The sequence below is a fragment of the Nelumbo lutea genome, chromosome 4 (genome assembly GCF_056320005.1).
Source record: "Nelumbo lutea isolate HS-2025 chromosome 4, American lotus-T2T, whole genome shotgun sequence".
NCBI classification, from domain to species: Eukaryota; Viridiplantae; Streptophyta; class Magnoliopsida; order Proteales; family Nelumbonaceae; genus Nelumbo; species Nelumbo lutea.
Genome location: NC_142687.1, coordinates 58,996,056 through 59,016,337, shown reverse-complemented (window position 1 = coordinate 59,016,337; position 20,282 = coordinate 58,996,056). Strand labels below are relative to the sequence as shown.

The 20,282-nt window shown below is 35.6% G+C and overlaps 1 protein-coding gene and 2 non-coding genes across 3 annotated transcripts; 1 reads left to right on the top strand and 2 right to left on the bottom strand.

Moving 5' to 3' along the window:
- The first annotated feature begins 707 nt into the window (after positions 1–707).
- Positions 708–2,862, top strand: LOC148860790 (uncharacterized). Its single transcript, XM_088984964.1, has 2 exons — positions 708–1,547; positions 2,188–2,862. Exons 1-2 carry the CDS (start codon positions 708–710, stop codon positions 2,860–2,862), a joined length of 1,515 nt encoding a protein of 504 aa, XP_088841090.1.
- LOC148860791 (small nucleolar RNA R71) lies at positions 1,095–1,201 on the bottom strand. The gene has a single exon (XR_016095244.1). It is a non-coding gene; the product is annotated as a small nucleolar RNA R71 (small nucleolar RNA).
- A 9,252-nt stretch (positions 2,863–12,114) lies between the features above and the next one.
- LOC148860789 (small nucleolar RNA R71) lies at positions 12,115–12,221 on the bottom strand. Its single transcript, XR_016095250.1, has one exon. It is a non-coding gene; the product is annotated as a small nucleolar RNA R71 (small nucleolar RNA).
- Positions 12,222–20,282: the final 8,061 nt, after the last annotated feature.

Here is a 20,282-nt window from a genome sequence, read left to right as displayed (position 1 = left end):
ATTTTTCCTTTTGACAACCACTTAGAAATTTGATGATAGAATTGGATTAATATGACTTGAGAAAGCTTATTAATTAATTTAGGAAAATCCACCATCATATGCAAATAACTTTAATATACCTTAGGGTAATTTCGGTCTTGAGTTGGATTAAATGGGTAATTATAAACCTTGATCTAATGAAATCTAAACCCTAGCTGCATTCATCCATCGATTAAGTTTTTGTTATGTTCTTGGATTTGCATTAATTCTTTTAGTTTGTATTCATTCAATTGATTCACGAGTTCAACTTAGGTTAGTTTAAAATTGATTTGGTATTGTGATCTAGTCTTCGTGGGATCAACACTTTTTTCATCATTATATGTGCATTTGACTAAGGTACACTTGCCTGAATTAACTGTGCATAAATCACACAACAATTTTTTGGCACCATTGTCGGGGACTAGTTTATTGTATATCAAAACTACCTGAATTGCCCTTAGATTGAACATCTATATGTTTTTATTTTCGGATTTAAAATGTTCCATTTTAATTTCTGTTGGGTTCGGCTTTATAAAATTTTTTAAGAAGTTTTTAATTTTGTTTTCTTTCTTTTTCTTTTCTTTAAAGGTTCCTAGTGCATGACACACACTAGAGGTGGAGAATTAATACCCCTTGATCAAGAAATCGAAAGGACTTTGAAAAAGCAAACGAGGAAGAGAAAGAACAAGATGGCTCAAGACCAAAATAATCCAAGGACATTGATCTCCTATGCTATACCTACTCTGGATGGAACTACATCAAGCATTAGGAGGCCGAATGTGCAAGCAAACAATTTCGAGATTAAGCCTGCAATTATTCAGATGATTCAGATGAGTGTGCAATTTTCTAGCCCCAATGATGACCCTAACTCTCATATTGCTAATTTTCTTGAAATATGTGATACTTTTAAGCATAATGGAGTTAGTGATGATGTCATTAGACTTAGATTATTTCCTTTCTCTTTAAGGGATAAAGCAAAAGATTGGCTTAACTCTCTTCCTGCAGGTTCGATTACTACATGGGATGACTTGGCACAAAATTTTTTATCTAAGTATTTTTCACCTGCTAAAACGACTAAATTATGGAATGACATAACAACTTTTTCTCAATTTGATAATGAAACCTTATATGAGTCGTGGGAGAGATTTAAGGAACTACTTAGGAAGTATCCTCACCATGGTCTACCTATTTGGATGCAAATGCAAACTTTTTATAGTGGCATTAATCAATCTAATCGTTCAATGTTAGATGCACCTGCAAGTGGTACCCTTATTAGAAAAACTCCCAAAGAAGCATATGAACTTTTGGAGGAGATGGCGACCAATAGCTATCAATGGGGTAATGAGAGAGCAAATAAAAAGGGAGTTGGAATTTATAATGTTGATTCTATCACTGCTTTATCAGCTCAACTTGCTGCATTAAATAAGAAATTAGAAAATTTGGGGGTTTCAGCTATGAGTGTTTCTTCTGTTCCCTTCCCTTCTTGTGAGCTTTGTGGGCAAGGGGGACACACTAGTGTAGATTGTCAAGTAGGAAATCCATTTTTTTCTTCTTTCGAACAAGCTAATTTTGTTTCTTATGGTGGAAATATGTCCAATTTCAATCCCTACTCCAACACTTACAATCCAGGATGGAGAAGCCATCCAAAATTTTCTTGGAGTAATAACCAACAAAGAGCACCTCCCGGCTTTCAGCAACAATAACAACAAAATCCACAAGAGAAGAAGCCAAATTTAGAGGATATGATGGCAAAATTTAGCAACAGTATGAAGGTAAGAATTCCAAGGATTGGAAAATCAAATTGGACAACTTGCTCAAGCAATTTCGGCAAGACCACAAGGAGGATTACCTAGCAATACTGAGAAGAATCCCAAGGAACAAGTAAAGGCCATCACTCTGTGAAGTGGAAAAGAACTTAGGAAAGAAGAAAAAGATGATGAGCATGTAAAAGAGGAAGAAAGCCGAAACCTTGAAGCCAAAGAAGGAGACTACGAGTCATCAATGGAGAAAAAGGGAAGTTCTTCTACTCTTAATTTTAAATCCTACAAATCCCCTATTCCTTTTCCTAAAAGATTTCTTAAGGCTAATTTGGATAACCAATTTGCTGAATTTCTAGAGGTGTTTCAAAAGTTGCATATTAACATTCCTCTTCTTGATGCTATTTCTCAGATGCTAAGTTATGTCAAATTCTTGAAGGAAATAATTTTAAACAAAAGAAAGTTTGAGGAGTTTGAGATGGTAAAACTTAACGAGGAATGCTCAACAATCTTACAAAATAAATTACTTCCAAAACTCAAGGATCTAGGGAGCTTCTCTATTCCATGCACCATTGGCGAAATTAATTTCGATAAGGCTTTATGTGATCTTGGTGCAAGCACTAATTTGATGTATTTTTCTGTCTTCAGGAAGCTTGGATTAAGGGAGCCAACACCTATCACCGTTTCTCTACAATTGGCTGATAGAAGTATCAAATATTCAAGGGGAATAGTGGAAGATGTTTTGGTAAAAATAAATAAATTTATTTTTCCTGTTGACTTTACTGTTTTGGACATGGAAGAAGATTATGATATGCCCCTAATTTTTGGGAGACCTTTTCTTGCCATAGGAAGAGCTTTAATTGATGTCCAACAAGGAAAACTTAACCTTAGAATTAATGATGTAGAAGTTATTTTTGATGTGTTTAAGGCTATGAAATATTCCAATGATGAAAAAGAAGTCTTAATGGTAGATTGCATTGATGATTTGGTAGAAAGAAAATTTCATGCATTTAGGTTAGATGATCCTATAGAAAATTGCATTGCTAACTCTTTTGATGTGAAGGAACAAATTTTAGATGAAGCATAAGGAGGTCGTAGGCTATTTGGGAGGAAAGCAAAGAGAATTCATGACAAAAAGAGAATAATTTTTTCCTTTGGATATTTCTTCATCTTCTTCAAAAGCTAAGCCATCAATCGAGAAGCCTCCTACTCTTGAACTTAAACCTTATCCTTCGCATTTAAAATATGTTTATTTGGGGAATTCATCTACCTTACCTATGATTATTTCATCTTACTTGACAGGTCTTGAAGAAGAAAAGTTGATAAGGGTACTTAGGGAACACAAAATGGTGATTGGATGGAGCATTAGTGACATTCAAGGAATAAGTCCATCAGTTTGCATGCACAAAATCATGATAAAATATGGATTCAAGCCTATGGTGCAGCCCCAAAGGAGGTTAAATCCTAATATGAAAGAGGTAGTAAAGAAAGAGGTGATAAAATGGTTTGATTCAGGTACTATCTTTCTTATCTTTGATTCTTCTTGCTTAAGTCCTATGCAAGTTGTGCAAAAAAGGGTGAGATTACTATAGTTGAAAATAAAAATAATGAATTAATCCCTACAAGGATAGTAACAGGTTGGAGGGTATGTATCAACTATAGGAAATTGAATGATGTTACTAGAAAAGATCATTTCCCCCTTCCCTTTATTGATCAAATAATTAAAAACTTGCTGGTTAGGAATTTTATTATTTTCTTGATAGTTATTCTGGTTATCACCAATTTCCCATTGCTCCTAAAAACCAAGAGAAAACTACTTTTACATGTCCTTAAGGAACATTTGCATTTAAGAGAATGCCTTTTGGTTTATGCAATGCCCTTACTACTTTTCAAAGATGCTTGATGTCTCTGTTTTCTAATTTAATTGATGATTTTATGGAGATATTTATGGATGACTTCTTTGTTTTTGGATCTTCATTCGATGCATGCTTGCATAGTTTGTCCTTGGTGCTTAAAAGATGTAAGGAATCTAACATTATTCTTAATTGGGAAAATGACATTTTATGGTCAGGAAAGGAATTGTTTTTAGCCACAAAGTATCTTCTAAAGGTATTGAAGTGGATATAGCTAAAACTGAATTAATTGAAAAACTTCCCCCCTCCAAAATCGTTGAAAGAAGTTAGAGAATTTTTGGGACATGTAGGTTTTTATAGAAGGTTAATTAAGGACTTCTCTAAAATTGTTAGGCCTCTAACCAATCTTTTAGTGAATGGCACACCGTTTGTGATTGATAGTGCTTGTTTGCGTGTATTTAATTGTTTAAAAGAGACATTGATCCAAGCTCCCATAGTTTCGGCCCCCATATGAAATTTGCCTTTTAAGATCATGTGTAATGCAAGTGATGATGCTTTAAGTGTAGTTTTAGGACAAAGAATAGACGAGAAATTTCATACTATTTATTATGCAAGTAGAACCATGAATGATGCACAAAGAAATTATACAACAATTGAAAAGGAACAACTTGCTGTAATATTTTCTATTGAAAAATTTAGACCTTATTTGATCTTGTCTAAATTGATTATCTATATTGACCATTCTGCATTGAAGTATTTACTTGCTAAAAAAGATGCAAAACCTAGGTTGATAAGATGGATTTTATTGTTGCAAGAATTTGACCTAGAAATCAAAGATAGGAAAGGCATTGAAAACATGGTAGTTGATCACTTGTCTAGATTGGACGAGGAGTATGTGGAGAGCATGGATGAACACCCTTTGCATGATGAATTTCCTGATGGGAAATTATGTTTTGTGCATGATAATGATGAACTGTGGTATGCTGATTTTGCTAATTTTCTTGTAGGTGACGAGTTGCCCCATAACATTTCTTTTCATCAAAAGAAGAATTTTTATCTGATGTAATGCACTATCTTCGGGAGGAACCACATCTATACAAGATTTGTGCAAATGACATGGGGAGAAGATGCATACCAAAGGTAGAGGTGCGGAGTATACTTAGTTTTTGTCATGACAAAGAAGCAGGTGGATGGATACCACGGACCATCCAAGATGGCGGCGAAGGTTTTACAAAATGGATTTTATTGGCCTACATTATTCAAGGATGCCTATACCTTTGTAAGTTCTTGTGGTTTATGCCAACGGACATGTAATATATCAAGGAAAAATGAGATGCCCCTAAATAATCTTCTTATTTGTGATATTTTTGATGTTTGGGGCACTGATTTCATGGGTCATTTTCCAAAATCCTTCAATAACGAGTATATACTTGTTGTTGTTGATTATGTGAGTAAATGGGTGGAAGCAATTGCATGTCCCACTAATGATGCTAATGTTGTAATCAAATTCTTGAAAAAAATATTTTTACTAGATTTGGTACACTGAGGGCTATCATTAGTGATGGAGGTAAACACTTTTGCAATAAACAATTTGATAATTTATTAATTAAATATGGTGTTACACATAAGATTGCTACCCCTATAATCCCCAAACTAGTGGGCAAGTAGAAATTTCAAATAGGGAATTGAAAGGTATTTTGAAAAATACTATGAGCTTATCTAGGAAGGATTGGTTAATGAAATTGGATGATGCACTTTGGGCCTATAGGACAGCTTTCAAAACACCCATTGGAATGTCTCCTTATAGGTTAGTGTTTGGTAAGACTTGTCACCTCCTTGTTGAATTAGAGCATAAAGCATATTGGGCAATGACTCCGCTTAACTTTGATTTGCAAATTGCAGGTGAACAAATAAAGATGCAGTTGAATGAACTTGAAGAATGGCGGCACCAAGCTTATGAGAATTCTAGAATTTATAAAGAAAGAACCAAGGCATGGCTTGATGCACACATTAAAAATAAAGAGTTCACAATTGGAGACAAGGTTCTTTATAATTCTAGATTGAAGCTTTTTCCCGATAAACTAAAATCAAGATGGAGTGGTTCGTATATAGTAACTAGAGTTATTCCTTATGGTGCAATTGAAGTATCTAATGAAACTAAGGGGACTTTCAAAGTCAATGGGAAAAGATTGAAGCCTTACATTGATGATGGACAAAATCCTTTCTTCAATTCCACCATTCACTTGAAGGATCCATGAAAATAGAAACAAAGTCAAGCTAACAATTATAACTTAAAACTATATTTTTCATTTATGCATTTTAGGATTTCTAGTTGTTTCATGTCTCTTTATTTCCTTTTAAGTTTTGTTTTAATTTTTGCTTTTTCTTGTTATTGTTGTTTTTTTCTTCTCGTTTGATTGATGAAAGGTAGGTTGCAATTTTGATGTCTATGTACAGGAAATTTTAGCATGTATAGCTGAAACCAAGACCAACTCAAAAGGAAGTTTCTTTCCCTTCTTTTTGCTCTTTAATTTACTTAACGTTGAGTACAATGTTAAATTTAAGTTTGGGGGGAGGAGATTGCAATTTCTGTGAACCTGAGTGCATGAGCATGGTATGATTGTTCCAAATTTTTTTTTTTCAAAATATGCTTTTAGCTTAAGTTTGTGATGGCTGAATTTTTCTTGATGACTAAAAGCCTATGATAAATTCTTGATTGAAATCGAATATGATTAGAAAAGGAAGATAAATGCTAATCCTGAGAATTGATTGATTCTCATGTTAACTCTATTGTATCATGAAAGTTAAAATTCTTGAGCACATTATGCCTTGATCTTATGAATTGTGTGCAACTTGGTGAATGGTTATGTGATCTATATGGAACAATATGATCATTATGTGATATTCTAGAATGGAATATGCAAAGCATATGATTAGCCACCATTCGAATTATTTTCTTTAACACTCATTGTACTTAACCTGTCAAACCCGAAAAACCATGATCTACCCTTCAAGAGAGCTTAATTTTGCACAATGATGTTGATGAATGAAAAAATGGGAGATGAAAGAAAAAGAAAAAAAGTGTTGAGAAAGAAAGAAAAGAGGCTTCAGAAATACATCATGAGCCTAAAAGTATGTGCTGAAAATTTTATTCATTACCCAAGAAGATCAAAAGATATAAGTTTGGGGGTTGTAATACATGTGAAAAATAAAGAATATTGGGATATCTGGAGAGTACATTTATATGTACATATTCTTCTATACTCTCTTGCTTTGTAATTCCTTATCCTTTCTTTGTTAGCCCCTACTTAGGCCTCACATTACAAGCTTAATAAAGACCTATTGATCTAAAGTTTTATGATTATCTACATTAGTGGAGAAGGACTATGAAGAGAAAGCCTATGGAATATAAAATTTTAAAAATCCATTGGTTTGCATAATTTGAGGTAAAAAGCATGCATGACACTCGAAAATTCACAAAGCACATACACACACATTTCAATTTTCATGATGAGATTTTGTTAGCATAAGATTCATGATAATTCTTGGATGGTATTTTAAATGCTTTCTAAGTTATATACCTTATACAATCTTTGAGGCATATACTTTGAAAAATCAAGATAAGCAAAGCATGACCAATTCATGAGCTTAAGTATGATTTTATTCATATTTTGATCGAGGATGATCAAAAGCTAAGTTTGTGGGTATTTGATAAGCCTATTTTTGTACATATTTTCATACGTCTAACTTGATAATTTTGATAATAATGTTTTTGGAATTAGCATGGTATTGAACTAATTATGACAAAATTGTCTTGCAAGATAATTTGGACCTTAATTGTGCAATTTTAAGGAGGAGTTTGGTTTAACTGATCAAAATAACTATAGTAGAAGGACCATGCAGTAATGATACTCCATGATGTAGCCATGAAGGAGAGAATCCATTGAAATCGGATTTGATATGTATGCACAAAAATCGAGAAATTTCCTATTTTGATGTAATTCCCATATTTTGGGCATAACTTTCTGTCTACAACTCGGATTGAGGTGACTGAAATGGATAATTAAAGATAAGAGATAGGGCTACAACTTTTTTGTTTATCACTCAACCAAAATCTGCTGCCAACCAAGTGAAATTCAAGTTACAAGTTTTGGGTTTGGCAGTTGGCAATGTAAAAGAGATAGGAATTCAACTAAGATAAAGACTAAGAGACCTAATTTGTATTGAATTAGGAGTCTGCATTGAGAAACAATTGAGGGGAGGCTGAACTATAAAAAGGACTATAGACTCAAAGCAAGGGGACACATCTTTAGAGAGAATTTGGAAGAGAAAAAAGAGGAAGTGGTCTCAACACATCAGAAGAAGAAATGAAGTAGTTTCAGCATGCTAGAGATGGAGAGGAAGAATCCGAATCCAAGAGAGAGGAAGGCTTAGTTGTTGCACTTGTCTTCGACCTCCAAAGGCTAAAATTTTCTTGTTATTCTATTCATTCTTTGATGTGTTCTTGTTGTGTTTTCCCTTTAATTTTCTTGAGTATGTTGACTTTAATGATGTCTAACTAAATTCTCTTAGCTAGGGTTTAGATGGATTTTGATCTTAAGATTATATAGTTACTTGCTTAATTCAATTGAAGACCTTTATTATTTGAATGAGGAATTTTGTTGCTGTGCTAAATGCTTTAAAAGAATTAGCCAATCTTTTAGTGATTTGATGATTTATGCATAACTGAGCAAAGGATTGTTACGAATTAAATCCCTAAGCAATAAAAATCACATGTTAGACTATGATTTCAAAAGATGATTAGCTCATGTATGGGAGTCATGGAAGCTTAGTGAGTCAAATCCCCTTCTACGATTAGAGGTTTCCAAAGAACTTAATGCTTATTTTTCCTTTTGACAACCACTTAGAAATTTGATGGTAGAATTGGATTAATATGACTTGAGAAAGCTTATTAATTAATTTAGGGAAATCCACCATCACATGCAAATAACTTTAATATACCTTAGGGTAATTTCGGTTTTGAGTTGAATTAAATAGGTAATTATAAACCTTGATCTAATGAAATCTAAACCCTAGCTGCATTCATCCATCGATTTAGTTTTTGTTAAGTTATTGGATTTGCATTAATTCTTTTAGTTTGTATTCATTCAATTGATTCATGAGTTTAACTTAGGTTAGATTAAAATTGATTTGGTACTGTGATCTAGTCTCTTTGGGATCGACACTTTTCTCATCATTATACACACATTTGACTAAGATACACTTGCCTGAATTAACTATGCATAAATCACACAACATGCATGAATCTGCGATTATCTATAAAGACAAACAAATTCATGATGAACTTCGGATGCATGCAGAGTTGCGATGAACCCAAAACCATTACAAAACCGTGGAATCATAGTAGATTAGGAAGAAATGCTGGTTGTACGTGCGCCTTTAAATTATGCATGCGGGTTTATCGAAAGTATGCCCGCCGAACTATGACTATAGACATGTGAATTTTTTTTTAAATCTAAATAAGTGGACTTAATTTACATGACATCCTCTAAATAATTTGGGTCTCCATGGGACCAAGGCCCAAGTCTACATCAATATGTCTTGATGGCCTAAGGATCCAAGTGTATTAAGTTCAATCAGGCCCATCTCCTATTGTAATAGGATGGTCCCATTGGCAAGACCACTAACTCCTACATAATGGTGCATGTATAGGAGTTAATGCTAACCCAACACCCCACTCACATGGGATTGGTTAGCAAAGTGGGTTGAGGTGGCAGCCCTAATACTTGGCTATAAATAGCCTTGCCTAGGAAGAAAGAGCTCTTCCTTTTTGGAGAATCACATTGCAAGAAGCTCTCACACACCAACACTTGAGGATTGCAAGCAACTACAAGTTCCTACAAACTTCAACAACTTTAAGATCAAGAGAGAAGAAAGAAGGGAAAAGCTTCTTAGTTCTCTACAACTCATTGGACTCAAGATCTCCAAAGAAGATCAAACCACCACAAAAGGGCCCTTCTTAGAGAAGAATCATTCACAACCAATCAAGCACGAAGCCCAGAGTGAAGAAATCTACATCAAATCTCCCAAAGCACCAAAATCAAGGAAATCTACATCAGCACTTCAAGAAGAATGAGAAACACACCAATGGCCCTCATCTTCACCAAATTCGACCATCAATCAGAGGTTGCTCATGTTTTCAAGCAGAAATCAAAGAGAGTTCATTCCCTTGTTTGTTTTCTTTATTACAAATTTATTTTTGTAATTTGTCTTCATATTTTGTGCTAATTGAAATACATGAAATTTGTGTTGTCAAATTTCTGGCACGCCAAGTGGGATGTGATGTGAATAAAAATTATCATATTTTTATCCCTAAATATTCAATCTTATACACTTAATTAACACTTAATTGGACTCATTACTCTGGTATTTCGATTCAGGGTAAGCAATAAGGTGATAGGAGGGAACCAAGGCTAATCGGATGATTTTGCATAGTTTATGCACCATTCAGTAATATGGGAATAACTATCACATCCGGATGAGGATTGGGATGATCCAAGATGCACTGAAAAGATAAGGGAGAACTCCACAACATTCATGTTTTGGGTTTTGACAGATTCAGTCTGCATCGAATTCAAAATCGGGCCCGAAGTCAAACCAAATTCGTAGTAAAGCCCAGTTCACAGCTGAAGCCCAATTCGCATAAAAGCCGTGTAGCAGCCCAATTTATTAAAGAAGCCCAACTCGAATTTGAGAATAAAGAGTCCTATCAGATTTAAATTTCATTTATAATTCTAGAAAGATAAAAGATTGAGATTACTAGATAGGATAGGATAGGATTAGATCTAATTAGGACTTTCTATTTTTAAGAAAGAACTCCTAAGAGGAGTTAGACACAGCCCCTCCTCCTAAAGCTATATAAAGGGGGGGGGGAACTAGCTTTAGGCATGAAGCGTTCAAGCCTTCTCTGAAGCAATCAAGGAGACAACATCCAAGAAAGCTTCAAGAAGGAGGTTAGCTCCAAAAAGGAAAAAAGGAGGAAGTCAGCTGCAAGGAGAAGACAAGATCTTAGCTTCAAAGGCGACATCATGAGTTCTTTCTTACCCCTTGTTTGTTTTATTTCTTTTATCATGAATTAATTTATTTGTAGCTAGGGCTGTGGGAAGCCTAACCATGACAATGAATTGATTTTTATTCTGATTTATCCAAGATTGTTATTTTCATATTGACTATGAGTTATTATGCATAATGCGAATAAGAGCTTGGCCACCTCTTAATTGGTTTGGTTTATGTGAATGAATCGAAAGGGGAATTCACATAATCCACTGAACAATTCATAGTGTGAATTGAATGGTATATAGAGATATATATACATGATTCATCTGATGATATAAGTTTTTCATAGAACTTAATGCATTTCTATCATGAGAACTCTAGTCGAGAGATCGAAGGGTTTACTTGATAGAGGTAGATTTGATATATCCTGAGAGGGAATATTAAATAAATTTGGAAAAACTTCAGCTTATAAAAATAATAAAATATCTTGGTTAATCTAATAAATTGATATCAATTGGAAGGGTTAGGTGGACCAATAGTCCTAGCGGTTCCAATTAAATCATTGCAAGTTTTGTCATTGATTGCCCTTATTTTTATTTCTTTTTCTTCTATTCTTAATTTTCAGTAGTTCCTATTCTTAGATCTGAAATTCGGTCATCCAAATAATTGAGGAAGGCTATAGTTCTAATACTTATTTTGTTAAATCCTCGTGGGAACGATATCTTTATACTACTTGATAACTAGTGCACTTGCTAGGGTTATATAATTATAGCTATTAAGTTTTTGGCGCCACTGCCGGGGATTTAATCCTAAAATAATATTAGAACTTGTTAACCTTGGTTAATTTAGATTTTACTCTTTATTTAATTTGTCCAAATTCTTGTTGTGTTCAGATTAGTTAGTGCATGACACACACTAGAGGCGAAGAACTAGCAAAATTTGACCCTGAAAAAGAGAGAACCATTCGCATACTGCAAAGAGCCAACAAAAGTAAAGAGAAAGAGAGGATTGAAAGAGGTGAACCAGTAGAAGAAGTTGAGGAAGAGATGGTAGACGAAGCAAATCAAACTCTTTTAGACTATGCTTGTCCAATAATTGATGGGGCTACTTCTAGCATTTGCAGGCCAACAATCCAAGCCAATAATTTTGAGATCAAGCCTACGATCATCCAAATGATCCAAACGAGTATTCAGTTTAGTGGGTTGCCGAGTGATGATCCTAATGCACATATCATTAACTTCCTGGAAATATGTGACACATTCAAGCATAATGGAGTTAGCGATGATGCTATTAGACTTAGACTTTTTCCATTCTCATTACATGATAGAGCTAAGGATTGACTTAACTCACTCCCTACAGGAAGTATCACTACTTGGAACGACTTGACTCAAAAATTTTTGGCTAAGTATTTTCCTTCCTCTAAAACAACAAAATTGATCAATGATATCACTACTTTTGTTCAACTAGAGAGGGAATCTTTGTATGAAGCATGGGAACAATTTAAAGAGATGCTTAGGAAGTGTCCTTACCATGGAATACCAGTTTGGCATCAAATTCAAACTTTTTATAATGGTATTACTCCATCTAATCACTTCATTATTGATGCAGCTACAGGAGGCACAATCATGAGGAAAACTCCAAAGGAAGCCTATGATCTAGTGGAAAAGATAATATCAAATAGCTACCAATGGAATAATGATAGAGCTGATCGAAGGGGAGTGCATCATATAGATTCTTTTTCAGCTTTATCTGCTCAGCTTGCTAGTTTGAATAAAAAATTAGACAATCTTAGTGTTGTAGCAATAAATATGTCATCTTATAATCCATGCAATTTTTGTGGCCAATTGGGACCTATAAATTCTGAGTGTTAGGTAGGTAATCCTTTTGCTTCATATGAAAATGCTAATTTTGTTCTTCATGGTGGCAGGTCAAATTTCAATCCTTATTCAAATACATACAACCCAGGGTGGAGGAGTCATCCGAATTTTTCATGGAATAACAATCAACAAAAACCACCCATGGGATTTCAACAACAACCGCCCCTGCAAGAGAATAAGGGAAATTTAGAGGACATGAGTTCTAAGTTCATTAGTACTGCTGAAGCAAAGTTCCAAGATCACGGAAGGAGATTCTTAAATCAAGAGGCATCTATTAAGAACTTAAAAGTTCAAGTGGGGCAGATTGTGAGCATGCTGTCAGAAAGAAGAGAGGGGCGATTGCCTAACAATACAGAGAAGAACCCAATGGAGCAAGTGGACGCCATTGCTTGAAGAAGTGGAATGACTATTGGTGAGATTAATGATGATGATCAAAAAGTTGAGGTAGCCAATTCACAAATGGAGATCGAAGGGAGTACACCTAAACTAAATTTAGATGCCACTAAACTTCCTCTCCCCTACCCTAAAAGAGTTTTGAAAGCTAACTTGGATAAACAATTTGAAAATTTTTTAGAAGTGTTTAGAAAAATACAAATTAACATTCATCTTCTTAATGTATTGTCGTAGATACCAAACTATGCCAAATTCTTGAAAGAGGTGATGTCAAATAAAAGGAATGGGAGGAATGAGAAATGGTGAAACTAAACAAAGAGTGCTAAGCAATTCTTCAAAATAAATTGCCCCCAAAGCTCAAGGACCTAGGGAGTTTTTCTATTCCTTGCACCATAGGAGATACCGAGTTTGAAAAAGCTTTATGCGATTTAGGTGCCAGTATAAATCTAATGCCATATTCTATTTTTGAAAAACTTGGATTGCATGAACTAACTAACACCTACTACTATTACCTTGCAATTAGCTAATAGAAGTATTAAATATCCTAGGGGAATAGTAGAAGATGTTTTAGTCAAAGTAGGCAATTTTTTTATTCCTGCTGACTTCATTGTGTTGGATATGGAGGAAGATAGGACAATGCCTTTGATTTTAGAGAGACCTTTTCTTACTACTGGTAATGCTTTAATTGATGTGCAAAAAGGTCTATTTACTCTTAGAATCAATGGTGAAGAAGTGGTGTTTAATGTATTTAAAACCATGAAATATTCCAACACAATTGAATATGAAATATATGCAATAAATTGCATTGATGTTTTGGCAGCTGAAATTAACGCATATAAATTAGATGATCCTTTAGAAAGTTGCATTCTTAGTTCTTGTAAAAGCGTACAGGTCTTGGATGAAGAAGTTAAGGAGGTATTAAACTATTTGGAGGCCGGTCAAGAAGGGTGCAAGCCAAGACAAGGAAAATTTTTACCATTGGATGGACCGACCTCTACCATGCAATTGTGACCTTCCATTGAAACACCTCCAGCTCACACAAAACTCCTCCCATCTATTATGCAGGCCCCTATTCCAGATTTAAACCCACCCATGATGGATGAGAGGGGAAAACATCGGAAGTTGCAACTACAAGACCTGGAGGATCCAGTTTATGATTAAAAACAGGGAAGTTTGTTATTCTTTTTTTTCTCTTATTGTTTTTATAGTTAAGTTATTTCCATCTTTTCTTTTTACCTTACATTGAAGACAATACGTAGAGTAAGTGTGTGTGTGGGGGGGGGGGGAGTATAGGATTTTATTTCAGTTCAAAAAAAAAAAAATCAAAACCTCAACTCTTTTGAAATCAATTGAAACAATATTCTAGGAAAATTCTTGTGAACCTAGTAATGAGGTACGATCAAGGAGTACATGACTTATCTGAAGCCATTTCCAGTTAAGCTAGTCCTAAATTCAGGTTTAAGTAAATGGGGTAGTTGTTTTACCATTGCTACAATTGATATGATGGAGCATAAAATGCACCTACCAACCAAGTAATTCAATAGTAGGATGGAACATAAAATGCACCTACTAACCATCAAATTCAATAGTAGGATAGATCATAAAATGCACCTACTAGCTAGTAAATTCAATAGTAGGATGGAGCATAAAATGCACCTACTAGCCGAGTGATCCAAAAGTAGGACGGAGCATAAAATGCACCTACTAGCCAGCAAATTCAACAGTAGGATGGAGCATAAAATGCACCTATTGGCCGAGTGATCCAAAAGTGAGACGGAGCATAAAATGCACTCACTCCCGATAAAAAGAAAGAAAAAAGAAAATAAAAGAGAGGTTTCCCCTGATTTACTACCTGTATTGCAGTAGCAAAAATTATATTGACTGATGAATGAGTCATGTATGACTTGGTTGTGTTAATTTAACAGTTTGCAATAGTTAACCTAGAATATTTGTGGAGAAAGATGAAGGAGAGTTGAGTTTAAAGATTTGAAGGATAGTTAGTTTGTTCTTGTTTTATTTTTGCTTGAATTTTGTCTTGCTCGAAGACGGGCAAAGCTTAAGTGTGGGAGGATTTGAAGTGAATAAAAATTATCATATTTTTATCCCTAAATATTCATTCTTTTACACTTAATTAATACTTAATTGGACTCATTACTCTTGTATTTCGATTTAGGGCAAGCAATAAGGTGACAGGAGGGAAACAAGGCTAATCGGATGATTTTGCACAGTTTCGGCACCGTTCAGTAATCTGGGAATAACTCTCACATCCAGATGCCGATTGGGATGATCCAAGATGCACCGGAAAGATAAGGGAGAACTCCACAACTTTCATGTTTTGAGTTTTGATAGATTCGGTCTGCATCGAGTTCAAAATCGGCCTGAAGTCGAACCAAATTCGTAGTAAAGCCCAGTTCACAGCTGAAGCCCAATTCACATAAAAGCCTTGTAGCAGCCCAATTTATTAAAAAAGCCCAACTCGAATTCGAGAATAAAGAGTCCTATTAGATTTAAATTTCAATTGTAATTCCAGAAAGATAAAAGATTAAGATTACTAGATAGGATAGTATAGGATTAGATCTAATTAGAACTTTCTATTTTTAAGAAAGAACTCCTAAGAGGAGTTGGACACTATATAAAGGGGGGGGGGACTAGCTTTAGGCATGAAGCATTCAAGCCTTCTCTGAAGCAATCAAGGAGACATCATCCAAGAAAGCTTCAAGAAGGAGATCAGCTCCAAGAAGGAGAAAAGGAGTAAGTCGGCTGCAAGGAGAAGACAAGATCTCAGCTTCAAGGGCGACACCATGAGTTCTTTCATACCCCTTGTTTGTTTTTATTTCTTTTATCATGAATTAATTTATTTGTAGCTAGGGCTGTGGGAAGCCTAACCATGACAATGAATTGATTTTTATTCTGATTTATCCAAGATTGTTATTTTCATATTGACTATGAGTTATTATGCATAATTCGATTAAGAGCTTGGCCACCTCTTAATTGATTTGGTTTATGTGAATGAATCGAGAGGGGAATTCACATAATCGACTAAACAATTCATAGTGTGAATTGAATGGTATATAGAGATATATATACATGATTCATCTGATGATATAAGTTTTTCATAGAACTTAATGCATTTCTATCACGAGAACTCTAGAGAGATCGAAGGGTTTACTTGATAGAGGTAGATTTGATATATCCTGAGAGGGAATATTAAATAAATTTGGAAAAACTTCAGCTTATGAAAATAATAAAATATCTTGGTTAATCTAATAAATTGATATCCATTGGAAGGGTTAGGTGGACCAATAGTCCTAGCGGTTCCAATTAAATCATTGCAAGTTTTGTCATTGATTGCCCTTATTTTTATTTCTTTTTCTTCTATTCTTAATTTTCAATAGTTCCTATTCTTAGATCTGAAATTTGGTCATCCAAATAATTGAGGAAGGCTATAGTTCTAATACTTATTTTGTTAAATCCTCGTGGGAACGATATCTTTATACTACTTGATAACTAGTGCACTTGCTAGGGTTATATAATTATAGTTATTAGGATGCTCTCTTCCTCTCATCTTTTGAGTCGACAACTGCAACAGTCATCCAATGGTTACCAAGAAGGCTACAATCTCCTTCGACAAGCACTCTGGCGCTTTTGATTCTTCCTATAACTGCCCTGTCACACATGCGATGGCAAAATCCAACAAAGCACAACTACTGTCTCCAGTGGAGCTTCCAACACGAAAAATCACCAAGGCAACTACTCTGCAGAAGGAAAGCCTTTTCAACTCTCCACACATTGATGTGAAGGGAAAAAAGCATTTTCTCCCAGATGACTAATCCAACACTACATCGAGGATGGAGTCTTACTCCTCTCCATCACACAACTCCTACTCCGATTCTAGTGGTGTCATACTAGTGATGGTGGCAGAAGTCACGACAATTGAAGAATGACTCCAAAAGATTGCTGAAGCCATTGACAACCTCAAGAGCTCCAATGCTGAAAAGGATCTCCAGATTGCCTTCTTGATGAACAAATTGGAGATACAAAAACCACCAAGCAAAATCCAGCCAAGGACCTTCTCACCCTCAAGGATTTACTCCTCCAATGACTGCCAACCTGACGGGATGTCGAAGCCCTCAAAATTAATGCTAGTCTCACAATAAAATTTTTGTAGTAATAGTGGTAATAGGTCGAATCCCATAAGGAGCTAAGGAATAATTTCTTAGCCAAATGCACAATATAATAGAGTGGGAAAATTAAATAATTAAAATTTCTAAAAGAACAAGAAAGCAATAGCAATACCAAACAAGAGAAATCAGTCTTATCGATTTCTGATTCAAGGGTTTAGATTAATCAATTGGTCATCGATCATAGGTAAACTTCGGGAGTCTTGCAATTCAAGCATTTAACCTTAGATTTATTAGGATATCCATAATAAACCTTGTGTTTTCCTAAATCAGCTGACCCAACCCAGCATTCGATCAACACTTATCACTAATCGATTGGGTACGATAGCACTCCATATTAACTAGTATAGCATTAAATTTTGTGAAAACAGTTAAACCAAAATAACAATAATTGAGATAGCTGCAATTATCAAATTTTGTTCCATTGATCCTTTTAGGTTAAAACATGTCAATACATTGGTCAAAGGCTGTCATGAACAAACACAGAAAGATATTAAGCTAATTGCTACTAGTGCCACTATTCGTGACAATTACGGATCATCGAACCATGGATAGTAGAAGAAAATCAATATTAATTAATTTGTTAGACTAATTAACATTAACATCCATAGAGAATAAGCACAGGAATTAATGAATACTTGAATTAAAAAGCAAGAACTTGAATTAAATATAGAACCTCACGATCACACAATCGAATTCTCCAGGCTTTGCTTTTCAGAAGGCCGAACTGATCTTTCTTGATTGAGTTGCTTGATGCTTAATTGATGGATTGAGTGCCTAAAGCTGGAACCCCCCCCCCCCCCTCCTCCCCCCTCCCGCTTTATATAGCTTTAGGAGGAGGGGCTCTCTCCAACTCCCTTTAGGAGATTAATCTTTAAAATTAGAAAGTCCTAATTTGATCTACTTCTATACTATCCTATAGTAATCTCAATCTCTTATCTTTTTAGGATTACAATTGAAATTTAAATCTGATAGGACTCTTCATTCTTGAATTCGTGTTGGGCTTCTTTAATAACTTGGGCCGCTATAGGACTCTTCTGCGAATTTAGGCTTCAGCTGTGGGCTGGGCTTTATTACAAAATTGTTCTGACATTGGGTCCAATTTTGACCTCGATACAGGCCGAATCTATCAAAATCCAAAACATGAGAGTTTTGGGCCTTTCTCTTATCTTTCCAATGCATCTTGAATCATTCAAATCAGAGTCCGGGATCGAGAGTTAAACCGAGATTACTGAATGATTCCGAAACTGTGCAAAATCACCCGATTAGCCTTGTTTTCTTCCAATCGCCTTTTTGCTTGCCCTGAATCAAAATATAAGAGTAATGAGTCTAATTGAGTGCTAAATTAATATAAAAGAATGAATATTTTGGGATAAAAATAGGGTACTTTTTAGTCTCATCACAACCTCCAAGAGCAATTGAAGAAGCAACAAGAAGAGCATGATCGTATCACAGTGTAGAACATGATGCAAGACATTCCCCAAGTCTCTGTCACTTCTCTGATGGTGCAACAGCTCCAATACATGTTTGTTGACACCATAAAGGCTCAATATGGAGGAGTTCCACAGACCTCTCTAGTGTATGCCAAACCATACACTCGCCGCATTGATGAGATGTGCATGCCAGTCAGCTACCAACCTTATAAGTTCCAGCAGTTCGACGGGAAGGGCAATCAGAAGCAGCACATAGTCCACTTCATCGAGACTTGCAACAATGCGGGAACCTACGATGACCAAATGGTGAAGTAGTTTGTTCGCTCCCTCAAGTTTATAGTGTTTGATTGGTACACCAACCTCCAGCCAAGTTTCATTGACAGTTGGGACTAGCTTGAGAGAGAATTCCTCACTCACTTCTACTATACACAACGAATGGTTGGACTCCCAGAACTCTCCACTACAAGGCAAAGAAAATATGAGTCCATCATCGACTACATCAAGCGGTGGAGAAACCTCGCCCTTCAGTGCAAGGAACAAATTAGTCAATCCTCTTCTATAGACACATGCGTCCATGGGATGCATTGGAGACTACTCTACAACCTCAAAGGGAATATGCCTACCACCTTCAGAGAGTTAGCTACTCGAGCTCATGACTTGGAGATCCAGATAGCCAAGCATGAGAATCCCCAACTAAGTGATCCTCATGAAAAGAAGGAAAAGGATCTTAAGACCCCCTCCTCCTCCAAAGAAAAGGAAGTCATGAAAGCTACCACTACACCAGTTAAGATCTCTGGCAAGAAGAAGAAGACGGAGATCAAAGTGAAATCTTTTAAAAATCAAGGCTAAGAGAAGTCTAGGCCTACTTTGAAGGAACTAGAAGAGAAGGAGTATCCATTCCCTGACTCTAATGTTCTAAAATGCTTAGCCAACTACTCCAATTGAATTTGATTGAGTTTCCACTACCCAAGTGACTTGAAGAGCAAGGACATGTGATAGACCTCAAGTATTGTTAGTACCATCAGATGGTAAGTCATCCAACTGAAAAAGTGTTTTGTCCTGAAGGACAAAATATTTCATCTTGTAGAACAAGGAAAGATCGAGTTAGATCTTAGTGACAATTTTGCTGCTACGAATGTCACCATGGTGACCTTAGGGTCTTTAGACCCAGTACCTCTACAACCCTTTACAGGTTCTTCCTCCTCTACTCAAACTACAGTGAGTGATCAGACCTCAAGGAACTTTGCATCCACAAAAAGGAAGTCAACACCATAACACAACTTAGTGGATTCTCCTCAAATTATGGAGACTAGGGGCAATGTAGCTAGACCCCCAACAATGGCATTTCCCGTAGCATCCCTCCCAAAGGGGGAAATTCTTGTCCAGTTTATTGTTGATTAAGAGGTAACCACGGTTTATGCCTATCCTGACATGCCAAGGTTCAGCAATCCCGACATCCTAACTCTCTATGAACTGATGACTGATGACTTGGATTACTGGGAAGAGTCATTTGTTTTAGAAGAAAGGTGGTCCAACTTCACCAGCAAGAAATCCAAGGAGAAGGCATGACACCTACCCGAAAGAATCATTTCGAATGGGGGCAAGACAATCTCCATCTACTCTAGTGACTCAGAAACATCTCCTCAAAATGAGATCGGATGGACTATCGCCTCTTGGAATAAGAACAAGGCTCCTCGTCCCATTGTCCCTATGT